The 21,974-nt window shown below is 46.9% G+C and overlaps 1 protein-coding gene across 1 annotated transcript in view; it reads left to right on the top strand.

The window, feature by feature from the left end:
- The window catches only part of LOC144166960 (phosphatidylcholine translocator ABCB4-like), a 220,723-nt gene that overhangs the window by 9,366 nt on the left and 189,383 nt on the right, over window positions 1-21,974 (top strand). The window contains exons 3-4 of the mRNA XM_077696394.1: window positions 5,009-5,133; window positions 13,589-13,784. Coding sequence (XP_077552520.1) covers window positions 5,009-5,133; window positions 13,589-13,784 — 321 coding nt within the window. The remainder of the gene's footprint in view (window positions 1-5,008; window positions 5,134-13,588; window positions 13,785-21,974) is intronic.

Raw genomic sequence — 21,974 nt, 5'->3', positions numbered from 1 at the left:
AACGAGAGCGAAATGATACAATGCAACAAACTTTCAGCGGGCAAGCCACAGAGCCGCGACATGGAAAAGCATGGAGAAACCGTTGCCGCATCATGTAAGAGTGGTGGGCGAGATGGCGAAATGAACACTTAGATGAGCTTGGATCAATGGTACGAGCCAGAGCTGCAAGCAGCCAACAGTTACGGAAAGGCGACGTCGTACTCATCGAGGCAGAGTGCAACAATCTCATCTAGCTTTTCCTGTTATTCCTTTCTCCGTAAACCTGCTCAGTGGAAACGCCCTGCGATCTCTCTCTACTAAAGTAGCCTTACGAGAAGCAACATATAGGCAACTGGAAAACAAACTTACAAAACTAAGGAAATAACTGCGAAAGAACATAAGTATGTCGAGCAATGCGGATGACACTGAATTAGCAGAGATCTCAAAATCGATTAACAGATGTAAAACTAACGACATTCGTGCGTGTGTACAACGGGGCAGTCATTGAGGAACCGCTGGAGACACGGGCAAGCCTAAACGCGACTAGGAGAAATCTAGATATAGGCTAAGATAGAATTGACGCACACAGCGACAAACAGGGGAAAATAACGCACAGCACGGACGACAAAATATGATTAGCAGAACAATTATCGACCAAGCTATACGCCAGCAACCTTATACCGGGGGCAACTAATGAGTATACAGTTTTAGCTCGCGAACTCCCACTAAAAACCAAAGACGAAGCTTGAAGCGCTCTCAAGGCTATAAAAAAAGGAAAAGGTGTAGGGGATGACGGCATAACCGTAGACCTTTCAAAGTAGGGAGGAGATGTACTGAGAAAACTTCCTCCACTGTTCTCGGAATGCTTAAGGACTTTAACACTTCCCATAGCGTGGACGAACGCCAACATAAATTCTGATTCACATAAAGGGAGATAACAAAAACCTTAAGAATTACAGGCCCCATAGCTTACTCTCAGTTCTATACAAGCTGTTTACCAAACTAATTATTAACCGCGTAAGTAGCAGCCTTGATTCCTAACAACACAGAGTTCGAAGCCTGGGTTCGAAGCTAAAGGATACTCGACAGTATGGCGCAATAATATCATCAGTCAAGTACCAGAAAACCCTTTACATGGCGTTTTAAGAATACGAAAATGCGTTTGACACGGTACACATTGCACCAGTGCTGAAAGAATTATAAGACCAGGGGACACAGGAGGCCTACGTAACACTTCTAGACATATAACAAGGATTAGGAAGAGCGAAATGCACCAACCAAGGGCGTCCGTTGACAGCGGTCCCGATGTTTCGGAGCCTACTCGGTTCCTGCTTCAGGGGTGAATGTGTCTTGCACAGTAAGACAGTGTAAGCAGCAGTTACATTAGGCGCCTTCTTTATTTTTTTCTTTTCCTTTTGCTCGAATCTTGCCTTGGCCGCTGGAGGCCACAGGCGTAAATGGGGGGAAGGCCCTCCGACCAGCTACGTATACAATGCGTTCCCGGTTCCCTTGTATGTGCCAGCACTCGAGGAGTATGCTTTCTGAGTACAGTGGAACTTCGTTGATACGTTTTTCACCCGACCAGGAAAATAAAGCGCAACAACCAGGAAGACGCAGTTGTTGGGAAGCCTTCGAAAATGAAATGAAAATTACTTGCAACCGTGTATTTCTGCATGTTTCGCTTTCTAACGATCAGAAACTCTAGAATCTAGGATTGCCACCTTTTGCGATCGCTGGAAAACACCACGCGTCGCAATGCAAGGTCCCTAGCCATGTCGACTCGTTTCCGCGCTGGCTGCTTGTCTACTGCGTTTAATATATCAAGCTTTTTCTGAAGGGAAAGCGCCTCCCGTGTTTGTGACATCATCATAGCCCGACAAAGTTCGCGTTTGCAAGTTCAACGGTGTTTTGAAAGCTTGAAGCGCACGGTGACGACCAGAGCGCGCGATATTCATGCGGTGGTGCTTTTCTGGCAAACACGAACTTCGGGCATTACGAAGTGACGCTTCCGTTGTAAGCGCAGTGATGATGGTGATAGCAGGCATAGAGTAACATGGGGCCATTTAGTCGTGACGAATTGCACCCGCGTGCGGCTTCATGCAGTCAGTTCTGTAGCCAAGCCTGGCCAAGGCTCGTGCAAAATCAAAATGTCGGCCCGAGCACGGTGCCCTGGGAAGTTTGGAGGGTCAGATTGCGACGAAAGTTCCGGGAAGGTTCTTTCCGCCACGACATAACAGTGAGGATTTCAATACATGGACTCGATGTGAGCTGCGCCTGAACAGGACAAAAACAACGTAGCCGCCGGAAAAAACGCAGCACTGAGGAACGCAAGAGTGGGGTTCTACCGTAATTGGTTTCTGCCCCCATCACCTGCGCGCCGTCCAAGTCAATCTTGTGGTCAGCTTTTTCGCGGTGTTCGGCCAATGCACTGCGCTGAATGTGCGACTTTTGAACATCGTTTTTTTTGTTGTCGGAGGCGTTCTGGGATGTTGCTGGTATCGCCAAGGTAACTATCAATTTTGTAGACGACCGCTTAGGCTTTTTCATTTGGCGGACGCTCTTTCGGTCGAGGTATCAGCCGTCGAAGCGTTGACACTGGCTTGCGTGAGACAATCCGAAGAAGGCGGGATAATGTTTCACTCGTGCCTTCAACATAGGTGTGAAAAATACGGATGGGTCGTCAAGCGGAAAGCGTAAGGGGGGGGAGGATGGGGGAGGGGCAGACGGCCGAGGCAGGAGCGAGGTTGTTGACCGGCGGCGTCAATAGAGCATAATTTTTATTGTTGCAGGCCGATAGGGGAGACGGCGTTTGACGCGCCGTATGTGTATGTGCTCGTGTATCCGTTTTTATTCAGGTTCGCGATTGCGGCTTTAGCATACAGTTATAGCTCTACGTAAGAGAGCTGAGACTATAGGAGATTTGTGAGAATTGGGGTGGTAGGAATCGAATTGTGGGTAACGGTCGGTATGGGTGGGTTTCCTGTACACTGTGAAATTTATTCGATCTGGCTGTCTTTTTATCAAAATGTCGAGGGATGGTAAAGCGCTTTTCCCATGGTGGCTGGCTGGTTCGATCGAATTTAGCTGCGACAGGAAGTTGTCTACCGTTGTTTCTGTGATGATACAAAAACAGTCGTCGGCGTATCGGAGAAACACCTTGGGCTTTTAGGTGGAATCTTCCAGAGCGCTTCTTTCATTTTTTTCATTCACCACATTCGCTTTGATTACCAAAATAGCAGCCGTGTCGCAGCTCCACTCGCTTGCTTGAAATATCCGTGCTTGTAGCAGATATCAGTTATCAGTTCTGAGTTATTGTTGTGAATCTTGGGGACAAACATATAAAACCTACCTATCACCTTTACGAGAGCGTGAATACTCGCTAGTCGGGTCATACTGATGGCACAAAACAGCGCAAAGAAACCGCAGGGAAGACGAGAAACGGAAGACGAGCGTCGTGTTTGTCTTTCTCGTCTTCCGCGCCGTTTCCTTGCGCTGTTTTTTGCCATCAGTATCGCCTTTACTTCTTATGCAAAAACGAGCATTGACCGAGATGACAACTGATTCAGGTCTTTCCAGGAGCAAGGTTTTTGGTAAAAATCACGTACTGTCGTTTTGGTCCTTGCGCAACTACAAAATTTCGCTCGTGATGAACAATATAATAAACAGCAGTTCTCTCTTTCCGATAAGCCTTTTCACCTAGCCCTATCGTAGTAGAAGGCAAGCCTCCAATTTCAATTTCAATCTCTCCAAATGCAACAATGTAACAATGTGAACGCCTGATGGAGTTCAGTGGAGTCAAAATATGGAAGGACCTTGCTATAGAAGTGAAAACAATGAGAAATGTTAAAATGACCACTAAATTGCATTATCAGTCTAGTGAAATCTTATCTGAAACTCTCGTTACGGGAACCTTCTTTTTAGTGTCATCATTTTTCTGTTCGGATTTGCTGTATGCATCTGTGAACATGTACCATTCGAGTTGTATGGCATGTAATCTTGTGTATATCTTAATTTCACTTGAGCCCTTCATGTTCTGCGGCATAAGTGCTTGTGAATTGCATCTGAATTCCTTATTATTTTGTACTGAACCGGCCACTAGCCTTTGCAGCTATCGGCAACTTCGGGTTTTATATCTCATTTTAAAAAATATGTGCTCTGCAGGCAGAACTGCAGAAGTCGCGCTATTTCGCCGAAGCTGAGGCTGAGTTCAGAATAAAAAAAACTTGTGACTAGCGACTGCAGTCCTGGAGCTCAAGCTGTCGTCTTTCTCTTCCCTCAGCGTCCACGAAGTAGCGCAACTTCTGCACAATTCTGCCTACAGAGCACATATTTCTGCTGCAAGAAGCAAGCGAGTGGAACTGCGGGAGGGGGGGGGGGGGGCTGCTATTTTCGCAATGCTAGTGTAGGGGTGGGGGCATTTTTACCTTCAACCCGCGCTCATATTCCAAAGTACTTTTTATGAAATCGAGAGCATGACGGAATCCCGTCTGGCCGGGATGGTAGATAATTAACGAAAAAGAGACGCCGACCAGTCCATACAAAACGTACAGACGTTTCGGCTTCCAGCACGGAAGCCTCGTTCACAAATCACAAGGCTTCCGTGCTGGAAGCCGAAACGTCAGTACGTTTTGTTTGGACTGTTCGGCGTCTCTTTTTCGTTACTTAAGTACTTTTTATGCAGTAAACTTTAAAACAAATACAAGCTAAACATAATTACGATTTTAGTGCCCCAAAAAAATTTCGTCAATTACAAGGTCACAACTTTCGCTAACCAGTTCGGCTCATGTGCTCTTATTGCTATTGAACAGACACGAGCTGTGTAGAAACGAAACACCCACTTTTGTCTTGAAGGGCAGCTGGGCCACGTGAGATCGTTTTCCTACTAACCGCGCACAGACATTCACAGCCTTCCAACTGCGTCCGGTGAAATGAGCGGTCCTTATTTGCTTTTGTTGCTGCGTTAGTCTATAGTAACATAAATAGTTACAAGAGCCATTGTGAAATTGACATCAGGCGAACATGTGCGCAGTTTCAGAGCAAACTGGAGGCGGAAGAGTCTGCGGCATACCGCTACGCTGGGGCGGTGGCACTGGAGGCCTTTACGTTCATCAAGATTGTCATCGCATACAGCGGCCAGACGAAGGAGATGCGCCGGTGAGCACCCGTTCCCTAAGAGCTGAGCATGTAGACGGCAATGTTTTTTCTTCCTATCCGATTATGATACGATTGATAAGGACATATTTTCTTTTGCGCGAGATGCTTTAGCTGCGCAAGAGAACACACTGGCCGAGCGCAAATAACAGGCAGGACCACAGCGCACACTCTCGCATCGAGGTTTACATGCCTTTCAGCAGGAAGAGAAAAACACCGGAAACTGGGAGGTAGAGTGAACACAATATTGGTTTACCAATCCAACACGCACTCACTTAGCGTACCATGTAGCCTGCACTTGATAGCTTTTCTTGGGCATCGAATATGAACGCTTCCTGGGTAACACAATCGACAGCATACTGGTGCAATTTTTTTTCTCAGTTTTAATTTCTTTCCCTTCCAAAATTCCTTTCTTGATCTTGTGGTGGCTTCTGTATCGGTGTACCGCTACACTCTCAAGCACGACTACCGAAGTGAGCGCAGATCAGTTTTGGCGCATAACGGAGGTGTCACACGGAAGGTAATTTGTTAAACTTTTCTTTTTGTTTGCATAGCATAGACTGCCTCAAGTAAAAATACATTTCATTGTTTGTACGCTGGATAAAGCAGTATCTACTTACAAACCGCGAAAGAACAAAGTATATCATGCGATTTTTGCCTTGACTGCGACAATTAACAGGAGGGACTTGTATTCGTCTCGCAATTTTATTAGGGGTTGGAATTGAAACCAGTCACGGTTTCGGTTACGTCTACTTACAAACCGCGAAAGAACAAAGAATATCATGCGATTTTTGCCTTGACTGCGACAATTAACAGGAGGGACTTGTATTCGTCTCGCAATTTTATTAGGGGTTGGAATTGAAACCAGTCACGGTTTCGGTTACGTGCAATAACCTACTTTGCATCTGACGTTATCGTTGGTTGGACATTCTCGACACCTCCGGAATCGGCATACCGCGCTCCTAACCTATTTTTGGCTCTAGAATGGGTGAGGCGAGCCTACAAACAGCGCTTATAATCGTTACGATCCTTTGCCGAGGCTTACGCAACGGCTGAACACCCTTTGCGTCATCGGAGACAACTGCAGGGCCCTCCGCCCCCACCTTTGGAACTTTCCGGGCTCGTACTTGGGACGTAAGAGCTAATCCAAGAGTCGGCCGACTCGGCACTGTGCCCGGAAGCAGTCGGGGCTTATGGCAACACTATGCCAACGATAACCGGCCAGCGCATCAGTGTAATTCACCAGCTAATCATTGCAATGAAGGTTGCAGCGCAAAAGAAGGAATGCAGTATAGAAGAATAACGCTTGTGCACTAAGCGTCATCTCAAATTCCACGAATGTCTTGTGGCTAGCGACTGCATTCCTTAGGGAGCAAAAGCGATTGCAAATGTCTGGTCGGGCTGTTGCCCGCTGTGCTGGTTCCCCTTGCGCAAAAAACGTTTACCGTAGATTGGGTTTACGCTTTACAATAAAAGTTGTGGCGGTTGATTTTAAATCCTTATTACCTATACGAACTTCGCTGACTCTTCTTCCGCTTTTAATTGGCCTTAGAGTTTCAGCCAGCATACCAGTCAGGGAAGCGTTCCATGTGTGCTTGTGTGCAGCTAGTTTGACCTCATAGGCTTCACTAAGCTTTATGCAGTCTAAAAAATAACAAGCAAAAGCAAAATTCTTTCGGCCACAAATCTTGTGGCTTAGTTTTCCATTAGCGAATGTTCGAATGCTCGAATGTTCGGTCGAGCCCCGCAGTAGCGCCGTCAAATGCAGCCTGCAATAGTAAACTTCATACGAAACGTCACAGTAAATCAGCAAGGAGGATGCAGACAGGAGAACAGCACTTACCAATTGGTTGTTTCTTCTAAATGAATTCCCGTAAGCGCACCCAGTGTGGTTGAAACATGGCCTGGGTACTTCAGACTAAAATTTCCGCAAATATTATCCGAATGTTCGGAAATTACTTCGATGCCACTTAAAGAGGCCACGCAGACAAAAGACAAGTTGGTTTCGTTGGAATGATTGTGTGTTTTATAGTGCCCTCCACGCTTGTCCGACAGCAAATCATGCTTTATTTACTGAGAAATGAAACATTGTAAGCCAAATTGTCTATTCTCCTGCTAAACCGTGTAATACGTGACGTCGACAAGGACGTACCATTGGCACGGCTTTGTATCTAAAAATGTTCTGGTGAGCAGGGCTACTCTCATCTCACAGGCGGTCGCCTGGTTATCCCGTTTATCACCCACGATCAAAAATGGCGCGGCAATGCCGCTGAAGTACAAGTGTTCGCACTTTGCTTCTGACCGAACTGCTATGCGTATTAGTTTTGACACTAATCGTTTCCTAAAACGTGCGCTAACTCGACGAACAGGGTCACGTAAGTGGCCGTGCCGCTTATATCAGTCAGTCAATGTTCTGTCAGGAGGGTGACCTGGAGTTAGAACACGGGAAACACCACCGGGGAGAGAGTAAACAATGCAAAAGGCTGTGACTGGGAGAAAAGATTTTAATCCGAGAACTGATCTTGTTTAAAGCGCTATATTTTGCTCTACGCCCTAACTAATGTCAAAGGAACACTCCCACTCAGGGGCACTAATTTCGAAGATGCTGATTCGGGTCTGTCGTTGGTGTACTCTGCCGATGATTTAATTTTTCGCAAGACTCTGTTGTGAAATTCTTCGCACTTGTATTGAAATTTCAGCTGCCCCAGTAACATTTCTCGTAATGTTGACCACAGGTTGATTTCCAGTTAGAGTTCAGAATAAAAAAAAAACGCGCTCCACAGCCGTGGTTCCAGGAAAACAGGGCGAGACAGGTTAGCCGAGCGTACAATCCCTGTTGCCATCTCTTTAAAGACTTGCGCCCTCCCCTCAGAGACCGAAATACTTCAAGAGTTTTTATCTTCCATTTCTTTGATTTGGTTGAGAATGGTTCATTGGTAAAATAATGCATCTTCAAAGTCGTCTTCGGCAAGAAACTTGAAAGCCTTCTTCGGTAAGAATAGGTATAAATTTTACTGTATTGGTAAATGTGCCAAAATACTACAGGTGATACCTGCAAAATGTACATGTAGCAAGTCGGCGCTCTTTTGGTTTGATCAACCTGCTTGGCGCCAATTTTAAAACCGTGCACCTCTGCGAAAACGCGACATCAGATGGTTTAAGGCGACAAAAAGACGGGACGGCAGAAGCGGACATCAAACATGTGACTGACCGGGGGAAATGGGACGTCTGGTCATCCTATCTGTGAAACAAGTCCAACGCGTCCGACGGCTGCGTTAGGCAGTGTCAGCCGGCAAAGTGCCGCACTAACTGCATCCATGCTTACGTGTCCGTTGGGAACTTCCACTGTTTACCGCACCGTTGTTACTGCTATAGAAATTATTTTCCCGAAATAGCTCGTTCTGCAAGATTATAATCCCTATTCAATTGAGTTTACTTTTGCCGGCCAAAGCCAATCACACAGCCAATAGGGCGTAGGTTCTAGTCCGGCAAATAGGCGAGTGGGTCAAATGGCCATTCTCTTTTTTCCTAATTATACTATAACTTGTTTGAGTGAAGTTCGCGTTAAATGTGGTGTCAGTGTTATTCTAACGGGGCAGTCTTTCGAATGAAACAAACTACCATTTTGCCTGCATGGCCCACTAATACATAGCCGCATTCAAATGGAAACTAGTAGAGGACGCCATACATGCATGGCCAAAATAACAGGCCGTGCTTCTTATTACAATTATTTTCAGTTTTGTGGTCTCGGTTCACGCGTTTCAAGAGGCCTGACAGGCGGTTAGGTGCTGAAAACACAACGCCCACGCCAAGTCTATGTCGTATCTTCTTTAGATTATGGGAAATCTTGGGCAGGTACGGTACAAGAGCAACGGTCTTGCTTCGCCTCGTTTCAGCAGTTTCTTCGTTAACCCTTTCCTTGCTGCTCGCGAAGCTACCGAGGTGAAAATCCTTTTTCGGGTAAACAGTGCTGGCTAGGCGACCAGCTTCGCTTTCTAAACTTTCATGCATCGTTTCGTGCATGTACTTTCGTGGGTGCATTATTTTTTCGGGTCACAGGCTTTTAAACCTGGAGGCGTGAACAATCAATCGGTTGTTCATCTACGCTGTGGTCCTGTCTGTTGTTCGCCCTCGCCAAGTGTCTTTTCTTGCGCAGTTAAAATAATCTTTTCTTACCACCAACTTGCTCAACAATACACGTCAAACTATTCCATCGATTCTTCGGTATGCAACACTGCCTCTCGTTCAGGCATTGAAGGCGACGATAACACCGTTATAACAGGTATGTAAATATATCCCTCCGGAGTAGATGTGCATAAAGGTTAGAGGACTCAACGATTAAAGGAATAAACAAAACAAGTAAGCCGTAGAAATAACTTTGTAAATTAATTCATTTGCGCCGCGTGCACCTCTGTTAGATACAACTGACGAAAACATGACAAAAAATGAGTCCGTAAGAAGGAATGAACTTAATTACTATACGCTGAGCTGAAGAATAATGAGGTGAGGGCTTATGGCGTCCTACGATTCTCACCTTTCGTTCTACTGCGGCCGCCCGGGATGACATCTCCTCGTCTTCGTTCAGATCATTTTTTTCTGTCTCCGGCGCAACAAATGCCACATCTTCTGGCTGGACGTCGCTATGGTTGCATTTTGATGGATTAAGTGTAGTTTTTCTACCTGTCGGGAACGCAGCGATGCTGCCTAGGAATAAGTAACTTCATTCAAGCCAAGCCTTCAAGAGACGCAGGTTGCATTCTGAATTCTGCAAACACTTTCTCATACAGCGTTGTCGTACGCTGCGAAAGTGTGACAGACGAAGCATTCCACACGGTCAGGCCGGTTTTCCCCCTCGGTCCACACTTCGCGTTTAAGACGCAGGACATGTGCGCATGCATGGCCTCTGATGTGGCCGCGACAGCGTGCGGCTGCAAGGTGTTGCTGGGTCACGACATGGTGACAGATTCAGTGTTTCGAAATGAATATTCTGTGACCATCGTTGCGGGGCCGATGTTGCTGGGCTCGGTGGTGCCATTCATCGCTAACAAAGCTGGAGGATGGGAGTGAGCCGCAGGAGATTCGAAAATAAATTTGCGAACTTGCCTTTAGGTGACGCAGTGCGAGCCAATGTTGAAGACAAGGAAGGTGAGGCTGCTCTGTCTGAGAGGGAAATTAAGTTCCTCGGCACTGTGATGCTCGGGCAGTAGTTTTTGTGTGTTCCGATGGAGCGTGTACGCCTCTGCTCACGCGCGGGGCTCAAAGTATTGTTTTTTTTTTTCAGGTATATATGTGGCGCTTCAGAAACAATAATCCACTGTTACCGCTCGTCTTGGCGTCTTATTCCTACTTTTGTCACCTGTAGGGTGAGCAAAAGCTATCACTATGAATGCAGGCCAACCCGTCTGCCTTTTAGTGCTATTGCTGCCGAGCTAGAGCTGGAGAGGCTATGGCGGCGACGTTGTTGACGCTCCGAGAGCTATCGTGCATGCCTGTACCGCAGGTCTGGGCTATGCCCTTATAAGGACCCCAGACCTCTCAGCATTCACTAGTAGAAATGGTCCTGCTGGAGACACAACGTTTGCTGTGTCAAGCTCTGCGTGTAGAGTGCAATCCATTGAGAGGCTAAAATCGGAGCACGGGTTCCCGAACATTTAGTTAGTTTATCTTTCGCTGCAGTGTCGGTTAGTTGGCTACAGGTGTTGATGAACACAATGTCATGCAGCGGCAGCGGCGGTCTTGTGTGCCTCTCATCGGAAGCAGGAACTTCATGCATTTGCTGAATGGCCTAGCGTGTGCTGCGCAAATGCATGGCTGGGGCCTGCATTTGTTGTCACGTTTTTGTCATTGTCATTGTCTACTGTTTTTATTGTCCCGTGAACGAATGGTGAGGTTGTCTTTACCAGGTCAGAGAGATCGAAGCAGGAAAGCCGTTGACATGTTTAACACAATGCACATTTAATGATACTCGGAAAACCCTAACACAAGGCACTCAAGACTCAATTGCAAACAACCAATAACCAATCAAACCTCAAACTGAATATCTCAAACACAGTTAAAAGCAAACCCTCAAAAGTCTCTACAATAAAGTTCTACACCATTAGCTCAAATACGCTCCATCCGTCACCTTCTAGGTGATCTCTCTACCACCACAACTTCCTAGTTGTGTCCTATGAATGCGTCCCTATTCGACTGGCCTACCTCACTGTCCTCTGTGCTGACGTGTCGCACCCTTGCGTGGCCGCGACCCGGCGGTAGCCGTCGCGACCGTCGCGGATTCGGTGCCGGCGTTCGATGCACGCGGTCACTCCTTGGACGGCGCGGTGAAATATCTCGTTTTCATATTCGGAGTTTTTTTAGCGTGCTAGTTCAGAAGAAGTACAGCCATTCCGAGCGTACTGCGCCAAAAGCATAGGGAGTTTGCCTACTTGACCTACCGTTTATGAGCGTCCGCTGAAATTCATCGACCGCCAATAGCGTTCCCAAAAGTTAGCGCCTGATCTGGCTGGTCGACCGCTATCTTAACAATGCTTCATGAACACGCAGCTACTTAAATGTAAGTTGGCACGAGAGTGTCACAGACAGCTCGCGGGCGACGCGTGTTTCTAACTATGAAATCGTGCAGGATTAGGAGCCCTATATCAACAATGACCCAATGTTTTACTAAGGACCACTCCCGAAAGAGGAGAATTTAATTCCAAACTAAGCGCAAATATTTTGCCCTAATTTTTGAAGTTTCACGTACGATACGTTTTCTTCAACCGTTACTCGCAGTGGACGTCTAGGTACCTCACAGTAATTTTTCGAAAATCACTCAGTTCTGGAATAATACCATCCTCTTGGAAATCGGGTAAAGATAAACATAGGATCGGGAATTACAGACCTATTTCGTTAACCTCCTACTCATGCAAACTCCTAGATTATATAGTAAACAATCACACTATGCATTATCTTGAAAGTAATGAACTCTTGTCTAACATGAAACACGATTTCAGGCGCGATTCAGCACAATAACCCCATTGGCCGAGTTTTCTCATGATAGATGCTATAGTTAAGACACGGGTACCAAGGTTGCTGCCATAATTATCGACTTTTCTAAAACGTTTGGCATGGTATCTCACCCCAAACTGTTGCTAAAATTAAATGCTATTCTTAAAAATCCGCAACTGGTTGGTCCAGTTTCCAGCTTCCTTATGGAACGCACACAGTTTGTATCATTCAACAAAGTGTTCTCGGCCATTGTACCGGTTTTCATAAGGGGTTCCACAGGGGTCAGTGCTGGGTCCTTTGAATTTTCTCCTGAACATTACCGACTTACCCATTAACATTAAATCCAAGATTCGACTTTACGCGGACGATTCTGTATTATGTTCGAAGGTTTCCTCGTTTCAAGATCCCTTAGATATGCAAGATACCTTTTCGTATTGTTGTTCGGGGTCGTAAGCAGGGCAAACGAAACTTAACTTTTTTAAAACCATGACAATGAGGTATTCAAATAGTACATCTCCCTCCAATTTCAGCTACACATTTGATGCAGAATCACTTCATACCGTAGATCGATACAAATATCTTGGAGTTACGTTTAAGTCAAATTTATCTCGGTCAAAGCATATCCATTCTATCACAAAGAAGAGCCTGAAAAAAATTGACTACTTTTGACGCACGCTGGCTGAAGGAGCCAGGGGAACAATGCTGATTGCTTACAAGTCGCTAATACGCACCATGTTCGAATACGCTTCGCCAGGTTGGAACCTATATAAGCAGTGCGAAATAAGCCAGATTGAATCTGTACAAAAGAGAGACGTTCGCTTTATCTGTCGTCAGTTTGATTCAAAATTTTCACCCAGTAATGCACTTCATTTCTGAGGGCTAACACCTCTAGCTGTGCGTCGCAATACCGAATCACTGAATCGTTTTCCTTGCAATCGCTTCGTAATCCTCGCTGGACCGTCCACTACGCGTAGTTATCTCCCCCCGTATTTCGCCCGCACTAATATTTTCAAGTACAGTAGATTTGCCCAAACTATAGAATAATGGAACTCTTTCCCCGGCTTAGCCCGCTTTCTCCCCTTTGATGTATTTGTGTAGAAATTGAGAGTCGCTATATATTATTGCATAACGCTGTTTCTGAGATTCCCTTGTCTTTATCTGATGCATTGTACTTGACCCATTCCTGCGATAGCCCGCTTGGGCTGCAAAATTCAAAAAATAATTAATTGTTTAATTAATAATTAATATGAACGTTCCAAATACCGGCGCGATGCCGCAGCCGGGTTGGGCTGGACGAGCGCGAACAGAACGCGCGCCGGCCGTGGTGATGAACGTGCACTTTCTTCGCTTGCCGCCAGATGCCGGAAACTTGACGTTCGCCAAGTGCTTGTGACGTTATCAGGCTGCCCCAGGAAGCTCAGTTTCCCCTCCTAATATAATTCTTGCTCCGTGACGACGGCGGTGCGCCCAGTTACACCGAGCGGCTGGACAACGCCACGCACACGGGGTTCCGCAAGGGCCTGGTGGCCAGCGCAGGCGTGTCCGTCATCTGGGCCTCCATTTTTGCCAGCTACGCGGTGGGCTTCTGGTACGGCATCGACCTCATCGTCGCAGACTTCCAGCAACCGCCAGGAAAGCGAAAGTATGAGACCAGCACGCTCATAATTGTGAGTATTTGCTCCGCCATTGCCCTAGGAATGGCCACGCCGGCCTTAGGGGGACACTGAAAACGAACCGAAGTTGTCTAAATAGATACATTGGCATCCGCAAAAAACTAGTGCACCAGTCTCTGAGGCAGTACCGTGAAAATATCCACGTAAATAAACCGTGAAGCTATCGGTCGCCCAGCAGAAATGATGCAAACAGTGACTGAGCGGATGTGGCAAGAGTCACGTGACAAACAACAGAACCCGAAACGCGTTCAAAGAAATGCGTAAAATTCTCAAATAAATACGCAAAATTTTGTTGGCGCGTTAAATAATAAGCAGTAAAAGTGTACAAGTATATTTAAAGCCGTGCCGACATTCGCATGCTGCCAAGCCGAGGCACTGGTGGTGGTTGCGATGGTTAGTGCCGGTTCGTCGTACACACAAAACACAAGTTAGCCTGAATGGGAGTTTCTTGGCTGGGATACGTCTTTTAAACTCCTCACGACCGGCGGCCTGCTCCCACGTGTGGTAGTATGATGGTGGAAAAACTGCCAGTTTACACCGGGGGCCACAAGCCGTCGTAAATAAGCGCATTTACCACGGTTGTACCTCTTCACAAAACGCAGTATCTGGCTGTGATTACTGCGTTTGTCCTAATGGGAGTATTAAAAACTCCCACGCCACCTCCATTTCCTTCTCCTCCTCCTTCACCTCTTCCTCCTCTACGCGTCCTTACAAAATGGCTGCCAGTTGGTGTCGTGTGTCGTGTGAGCTCCAGCGTCCCCGAACATTTATTGCCAGTGTGAACTTGCGGCCGGACGAACGGATGTGAAGTGCTTCCCAACAACTGAAGCTCGTTGCGAACATTGTGGAACCAGCCTGGACTGACGTGCGACGGACTGCAACGTCGCCTCCGAGTCACCGACCTTCGAGCCGACGGAATACGCCAGCGAGCCGACGCGAGGCCTAAATTCAGTGATCGCTGAGAGTGGCTCGTTAAAAACAACGCGGTTGTGCCTCTGCGAGGTGGTTGAAGGTAAGATTTTCACGTTTTTTATTGTACGCAACATTTTGGGAGACTTGTGCCCCTTCTACCGTCAAATAAACTCAACGTGTTTCCCGCGCCACTGCACGGGCGATTCTCCGCCACTCGAGGTGAGCGTTGTGCTTGAAAGACGGCACCATGCCCGGAACGTCATTGGGGAGGCCGAACGGTGTGAACGCAATGCGTATTTGCGCGGGTCTCGAGCAGAACACTCACTCATTCACACTCGCAAGCAGAATGAAAACTGTCCGAACTCTGGACGGCTGTTAGGTGTTTTTGTTAGGCTGTGTCTGTGGCTTACTGGCAAGCGAGGGTGAAGTTGGCCGGTCAAACGTCGCCGGGCGGCCGCTTTTCCTGAGAAGTAGGTGTGGTGCCAGCCGCGCCTGCTACGAGGAGGGTGACTGCCGCGTGCCGCCGGCGATAAATTGCATTCACTGGAAAGGGAGAAGGTCGGGGCCCCGTGGGAGCTCTCCGTACGCTAGGCGCGTGTAACTATAACCAGCAAACGCCATTCGAGGGAGCATTCTGTAGAGTCGACAGATGACTGCTTATTTTATTTATTTATTTTTTTTGAAGGGGGGCACGCGCAGGTGTCACACCGACCGAAATTTTTCCTTAACTTTCGGTGAGGGGAGAGAGGGGCAGTGCGGGGGGTAAAACCTGAAGCTCGTTCCCAGAACACTACACGCAAGAAAAAGAGGGAAAGGAAGCATTTTGAGAAGTTGGTCACCACAAGGGTCGCGCACCTTTTTGAACAGCAGAACACTTCGTTTTGACGAACTAGTGAGCGCGCAGGTGTCTCGGACAGAAGTGCAATTTTGCGTAGCTTTATACAAACATTCAGATATTCGGAAAGTTGGACACAAGAGTGACAAGTGCAGCGTCTTTACAGTGCCGTTTCTTTTTTTTTTTTTTTTTCAGGTCAGATTCCCAATATGCCTCTGTATTTGTTACCGCAGATTTAAAGCGTTTTGCTATCCATCTAATGAATGTGCTGCTGTGGCTTCCAGGGGAATTCGCGAGGGGGTGCGGCAACGTCAGCGTTTGGGAGGCTGGTGCAAGCAAACAGCGCATCGACGACATGCTGACCTCATTGTTTGCAAATGGCTTAAATTTGTTTCGTTGAGGAGTGTTGTAGTAGATAAAGCTCTTTCCAAGATACCTTGTGTTCTCGATGTAGGTGTTTTGTTGATTCTGTGTTTTTATTGTCTTATTAACGTGTTCGCACGTATATGGTATTCATGTAATTTTTATGCAATAAATTGACTGTGCAGAAAACAAACTTTTCACGTTTCGCCATTCAACGTTTGAAGCGGAAAAAGACTAGAAATTACGTGATCCCCAACGAAAAATAAAAATGCGGCCTGTGCCCTTATTAAGAACTCCCAAATGCAGTAATAAATTCCACTGCAGCGCATATATATGAAGCGCACAAAAACACACACAAAAAAACCTCGAATGCAGGTCAACACTGCTCCCAATGCGCCCCCTGAAAACTCCCAGTTGGAGGAAACAATACACTCCCAATGGTACCCCTGGAAACTCCCATTGTAGTGGCAGTAAAATGAAACTCCCATATGCTACTGAAAAAACTGCCGAAATAATGGGAGGAATGCGAAACTCCCATTGGAAGGAGTTTTGAAAACTCCGAATTGGTACTGAGTTATGACACAAGCCATTTACTCCCATTCCGGCTTATTTGTGTTCTGTGTGTAGTCACATGTCTACATCTCCTTGTCTACATCATGGCGGCAAGCAGCGTGTCGTCCTTGCATAGTTCCGCTCTTCTGCGGACAGTAATTGCGTCTGATAGAACAAGTTTTTTGCTGTATACCTCAGGTAGCACTTCTGCACGAACGAAGTTTTGCATCCAGGCTGGCGTACGAAGCTGTCTGCGTGTTGTGGTCGCGTTCACTTGGCGATGGAATTCGACGGCGTACTGCTGTACTTTGCTTACTATGTTGGAATTATCAACTGCAACGATTCAACCCGCACCGGTATTGCATACTGTAAGCGATTTATTAAGAATCTTAGTTCTCGGCTTGCGCCGGAGTGAAGTGACTTTTTCACCCCCGTAAATCGCAAGATGGGAGTGCTACCCTTACAGGACGCTTCGGCTCAAAACGAATTCCCTGACGCTGTGTTTGTTCGAAACCGCTTTTTTTTTATTATCTTGAAGTTGAATAAAATGTGTTCGTCAAACCCGGTCTTTCCATTCAGAGTGCTATGTGCTACTATGCTTTCACTGCGGTGCGTACTTAGGTAAAATGACATTTGTTTCATTCCATACTGGCGCCACGTTATTTGTTAGTGTTGCATTGGGCGCTCGTAAAAGCTCTAAGCACACTTCTGGCAGATGGGCTAATAGGCAACTCGCTTCGCGAAACATTCACCAGATGGCGCAATTAACGTTAGCATACCGCAACGGAAAAAAATAGCGTTGCAAACTGTTACTAGTTTAACTAATAGATGCCGCCACGTGATTAAGCCGGGAAAAACTAAAATCCGAGTATCCAAAACGAGAATGCAAATCAAAAGAGCGCCCCTGTCGTCGCTCCTGCTGGAGTTGCGCTGTCCGCAAGACGTTTTGTAGGTTAATAAAAAGGCCGCGCGGGGTATCCACATTGTTTAAAAGTGTTGTGACATCAAATTTGTTGCTTGTGCGTTCTTTGTTGCTAATGTTTTATATTGCTTTAGAAAGCATGACACACACTTTCAACTCAGATATTCTAAGTAAACAATTTATTATCGCACGATTCATGTGAACAGGATTCGGTTTCGTTTCTGGGCGCCTATTTGAGCAGTGACGTCACAGTGTTTCAAGTACACTATGCCATGTGTCTCTACCATGGGGGTGCTGCGGTACGCTGCGACTTTAGTGCGGGGTCTGCTCTCGCACACACGTTAAGCGGTGTTCACACGAGGGAGAATTTCAGCGGAGAAGTCCGGGGCAGGTCGTGGCTGCATGGCGGACTTCCGCTCGGCCAGCTCCTTCGCTCACACGGAGGATACGACTGTTGGACGGATATCACTGTTTGCAGTCGCCAATCACTACCGTGAGCAGAGCTGCCGTCGCACTGTAGATTCCGCATCGGCGGCGCTTTCTGCTAAATCCCCTGCGTACTGATGTCGTCCGCCGCCCAAAAAGCGCTCATGGACGTGACTCCGGCCGTGCGAGTGCGATTTTCTGCCGCGGCTAGAGAACGACACGCGAAGCAGTTGGTGGCAAGACGCGCGTTGGGAGTAGCCGGCCGGTCCGCCTGCAAGTCCGCCTACGGAGGCGTGGCTTAACGCTGCGGCGGATAATTGATTGCCGTTCTCATAAGCGGTGCCGATGACGATTTTTAATGCAAATGGGGATCATATTAGTAGCTTCTTTCTCGTATGTGCAGCTTTAGTTAGGACTTGAGTCACATTCCGTGGAGCGGTAACAAGCTATCGCTCGAGGTACCTGTGCCTGCCTGCGCCATTTGCAGAGGGACAGTTTGGCTCCCTCAGTGCGACTGTCGCATGCGCAGAGCGTTCTCGCATCGCTTGCAGTTTCGCTTGCTGATCCAACCAAACAGGTAACGGGTTCATGCAGACATCGCTCGAGGCACTAAATGGTAGGACGTCACTGAAACTTTGTTATGCTGGAAATGCATTCACGTCATGGTTGGTGGCGCTAGCGATGGGTCCCGATCACCAGAACGAGCTTTTTTTTACTTTTTAGAAGCGAATTACGATATTTATGAACGTTAGCTGTACCCATCACTTTTTTTTCAATGTCCTTGCATACAGAGCAAGACTACAGCAAACTTTGAAAGGCTTAAAAGTTGGTGTCACAACACCTATAACCACCATCGCACGTCCCGTTCGGCACCAAGATTAATTAACCCACAGAAAGTGGCAGGTAACGGAAGTGTAGGCGGGCAAGTTGTTTCCTCGTATGCGCCCAATGTGAGACCGCGAAACGTCATGAAATGGCGCGAGGAATGTAAAAAGTTTTGTAGCGTGAGCTACACTGGCCGAGGTTGAGAAGTTTCGCGTGGCTCCTGCAGAGCCGTGCCAGCCGTGCTGCGAATGCGCGAGGAGCAGGAACGGCACGCCACGCACAGCTGGCGCGCCGGAGCCGCCGCAGCGCGTGCCTCGCCGGTCTGCGCATTCCAGAGGAGTGACGTCATAGCCACGGCAGACACACTGGCGCCGGCGCGTGCCCAGCTGTGCGCCTCCGTTGCGCAGTAACTAAGTCTGACGCTGCGCCAGAGCCGCTTGATAGCGGCTCTAATTTTGTGCGCATGCGCAGAGGTATCAGTATACGTATAGCGGGGCGTTTGCCAGTGGGGTAAAGCCATGGAGAAGGAGAGCGAAATTGCTGCTTAGCGACGCAGAAGAGCGGAGAAGCTTAACTCATCGGAAGCTTAACTCACGCCTGGCAATTAGCGGTTGAGCGTAGGAAGATCGAACAGAAGGCTAAACGTGCTGCGGAGACACCGGAGCCAAGGGGGGAGGGGGGGGGGGGGAAACGTCTAGCAAAGCGACCACGCCAGGAGGCTGAGCTGCGCTAATCCTAGACAACCAGGAAAGCTAAGAATAACCAGCTGAACCTTAGCTCACGCTACCTATATCCTAGCATAGCCGAGCTAAGCCACTGCTAATTTTTCGATTGGTAATTTCTCAGCAATTAAAGCATCTTTCACCGCCGAATGCAGCGAAAAGTCAGCGAAGATGCGGCGAACGACGCCAGGCGGCGGCTGCTGCATCGCCGGCGTCGTAAAAACGGCTGTTCGCCGGCGACCTGCGCGGGCTAAATGTCAGACGCGCGGCGACGAACGTGAGCGAGAGCGTCAGTGTAGTTTGAAATTACCTGAAGCAATGGGAGTGTTTGGGATTGTTGGTTCATACTTTCTAAAAAAAAACAGCGCTCAAGACGGTACACAGAGAAGGAAGCTGCACACACATAGCGCAAAATAGACATAGTGTATTTTGAAGCTGCAGCCAATCTGTGTCTGTGTCTGTGTCTGTGCAGAGCGCCTGCGCACTCAGCAGCCAAAAAGCAGACGCTCCGTTCGAGCCTTTTTTCCGTGTACGGCTCTGTTCTCGTGAACACCAGGTCCAGAACACTGCCACAAAAGTGCCACAATAGCGCGGTGGGTACAAGTGTAGCCGAAATGGAACAATTGATGGTCATTGCAGCGAAGTTCAGTGCACTAAACTTGAAAGTAGCAGCAAAGCTAGGAAGCAAACGAACAACACCGTTTCACTCATTGTTGCCATTGGTAATGTTTACGTGCTATGACTGCAATTTCTAAAAAAAAAAAAAAAACACCGCCATCACAAAAAAATCAACGAATATTATTTAGGTCGTCTGTATCAACTTCCATTAGTCAATAGTTACTTTTTATTGAACAGCGATATAATTATATCAACAGGAATATAATTACGCGCATAGGCTTTGGATTTGACATCTGGCAACATTGATACAAGCAGCTCGCTGGAATTAAAGGAATTAATGCTAGGAATCGAACCAACAAGTCTGTCTTCGGTAGCCTTCTATGCCCACGTCGGCAACCTTCTCAGAAAAGGCGCCTCTTCTGGTGTGGATACGATTCTTTAGTTCAGCATTGGGTGTAATCAACCCCTCCTACCAAGAAAAGTGGCTGACACGAAGCAAACGAGAAAGGAAGCAATTAAATGAGGACATATGAGAACACAAAGCCTACAGTATTGAAAATGTGCCTCGCCACGCACTATGTTTAATATTTTTACAAGAATGCCTCAACTAGTTGCTTGACTCAGATCAACGCTGGAAATGGGTGACTGGAAACTTGCAAACGTTGCGCCGTTGCACAGATCGGGACCACGTAGCCACGTATCCAATTATAAGCCTGTTTTTTGACGAGTGTAGTATGTAAAGTGTTTGAGCACGTGCTTTTTACTCGCATTATTAACCACTTAAATACATTTTCGCTGCTTAGCCTGCAGCAGCATGGTTTTCGAGCTGGATTTTCTTGTGTGACGAATTAACAGAATTAACTCATGATATTGCTGGTGCATTGAATCAAGGTTTCTCAGTCGACTGTATATTTCTTGATTTAGCAAAGGCGTTTGACGTTGTTCATCATTCAGTCCTCCTAGAAAAATTGGCGTGGTATAACATAAACCCTGAAATTGTTCGTTGGATACAAGAGTACTTGAACTGACGGAAACAGCCTGTTGTCGTAAACGGTCAGCAGTCGGAAGATGTCCATGTAAGTTCAGGAGCACCGCAGGGTTCTGTTTTGAGCCCACTTATTTTTATATTTCATGAATGATATTTGTAACGGTGCTTCTTCTACAATACGATTGTTTGCAGACGACTGTGTATTACATAGAATTAGTAATCACTTGGATGACTGCACCGCGCTTCAACATGATCTGAATAATTTGATTGGTGTCAAACTTGGGGAAAGCAGATAAGCCTACAAAAATCTGTGTACATGTGCTTCCCGATGAAGAAAAAGCCTTATGCGTATTCCTATGCCATCAATGGTACATGTCTTAACCAAACGTTCGAACATAAATATCTTGTTGTGTATCTTACCTCGGACCTATCTTCGCGCCATCATGTAAATTACGTGTGTGCGAAAGCTTGTCGTGTTTTGGGCTTCCTACGTCGCAACGCGAAACGTTTTCCAGTGAAGACTAAAGAGTTGCTGTACAAGACCAATGTTCGTCCCATACTCGAGTTTGCTTGTACGGTATGGGATCGACGTATCAAATCTAATATGGAGAAACTAGAAAGAGTTCAAAACTTGGCTCCTCGCTTTGGTCTTAAAGATGCAAGGAAGTTTAGTGTAAGCGCAGCCTATAGGTGGGGATTCGCTTCAGCATTGCAGGAGAGTACACCGACGAAAATGTTTTCACAATATAATTTATAACAAAACAGGGATAGACAGAAGTTGTTAATGAGTCCAGACTACGTTTCACTAAGGACAGATCACTCCTGTAAAATAAAAGAAATAACCGAAGTTTTTAAGCATGCTTTTTTCCCCCAAAACTAATAGCGAATGGAATGTTACCCAAAAATATTGTGACAATTATGTCTAATGATGTATTTTCGTGTTCTTTGTAGTGTACATTCGTTGAACATGCCGGGTTTTGGCTTGTCATTGTGCATTATGAGATATTTCTGTTTTGCCTGC

The sequence above is a fragment of the Haemaphysalis longicornis genome, unplaced genomic scaffold, assembly GCF_048455015.1.
Source record: "Haemaphysalis longicornis isolate Haplotype H1 unplaced genomic scaffold, Haemaphysalis longicornis Haplotype H1 scaffold_2, whole genome shotgun sequence".
Classification (NCBI taxonomy): Eukaryota; Metazoa; Arthropoda; class Arachnida; order Ixodida; family Ixodidae; genus Haemaphysalis; species Haemaphysalis longicornis.
The sequence above is the reverse complement of the archived record's forward strand: the minus strand, read 5'-3'. Positions and strand labels throughout refer to the sequence as shown.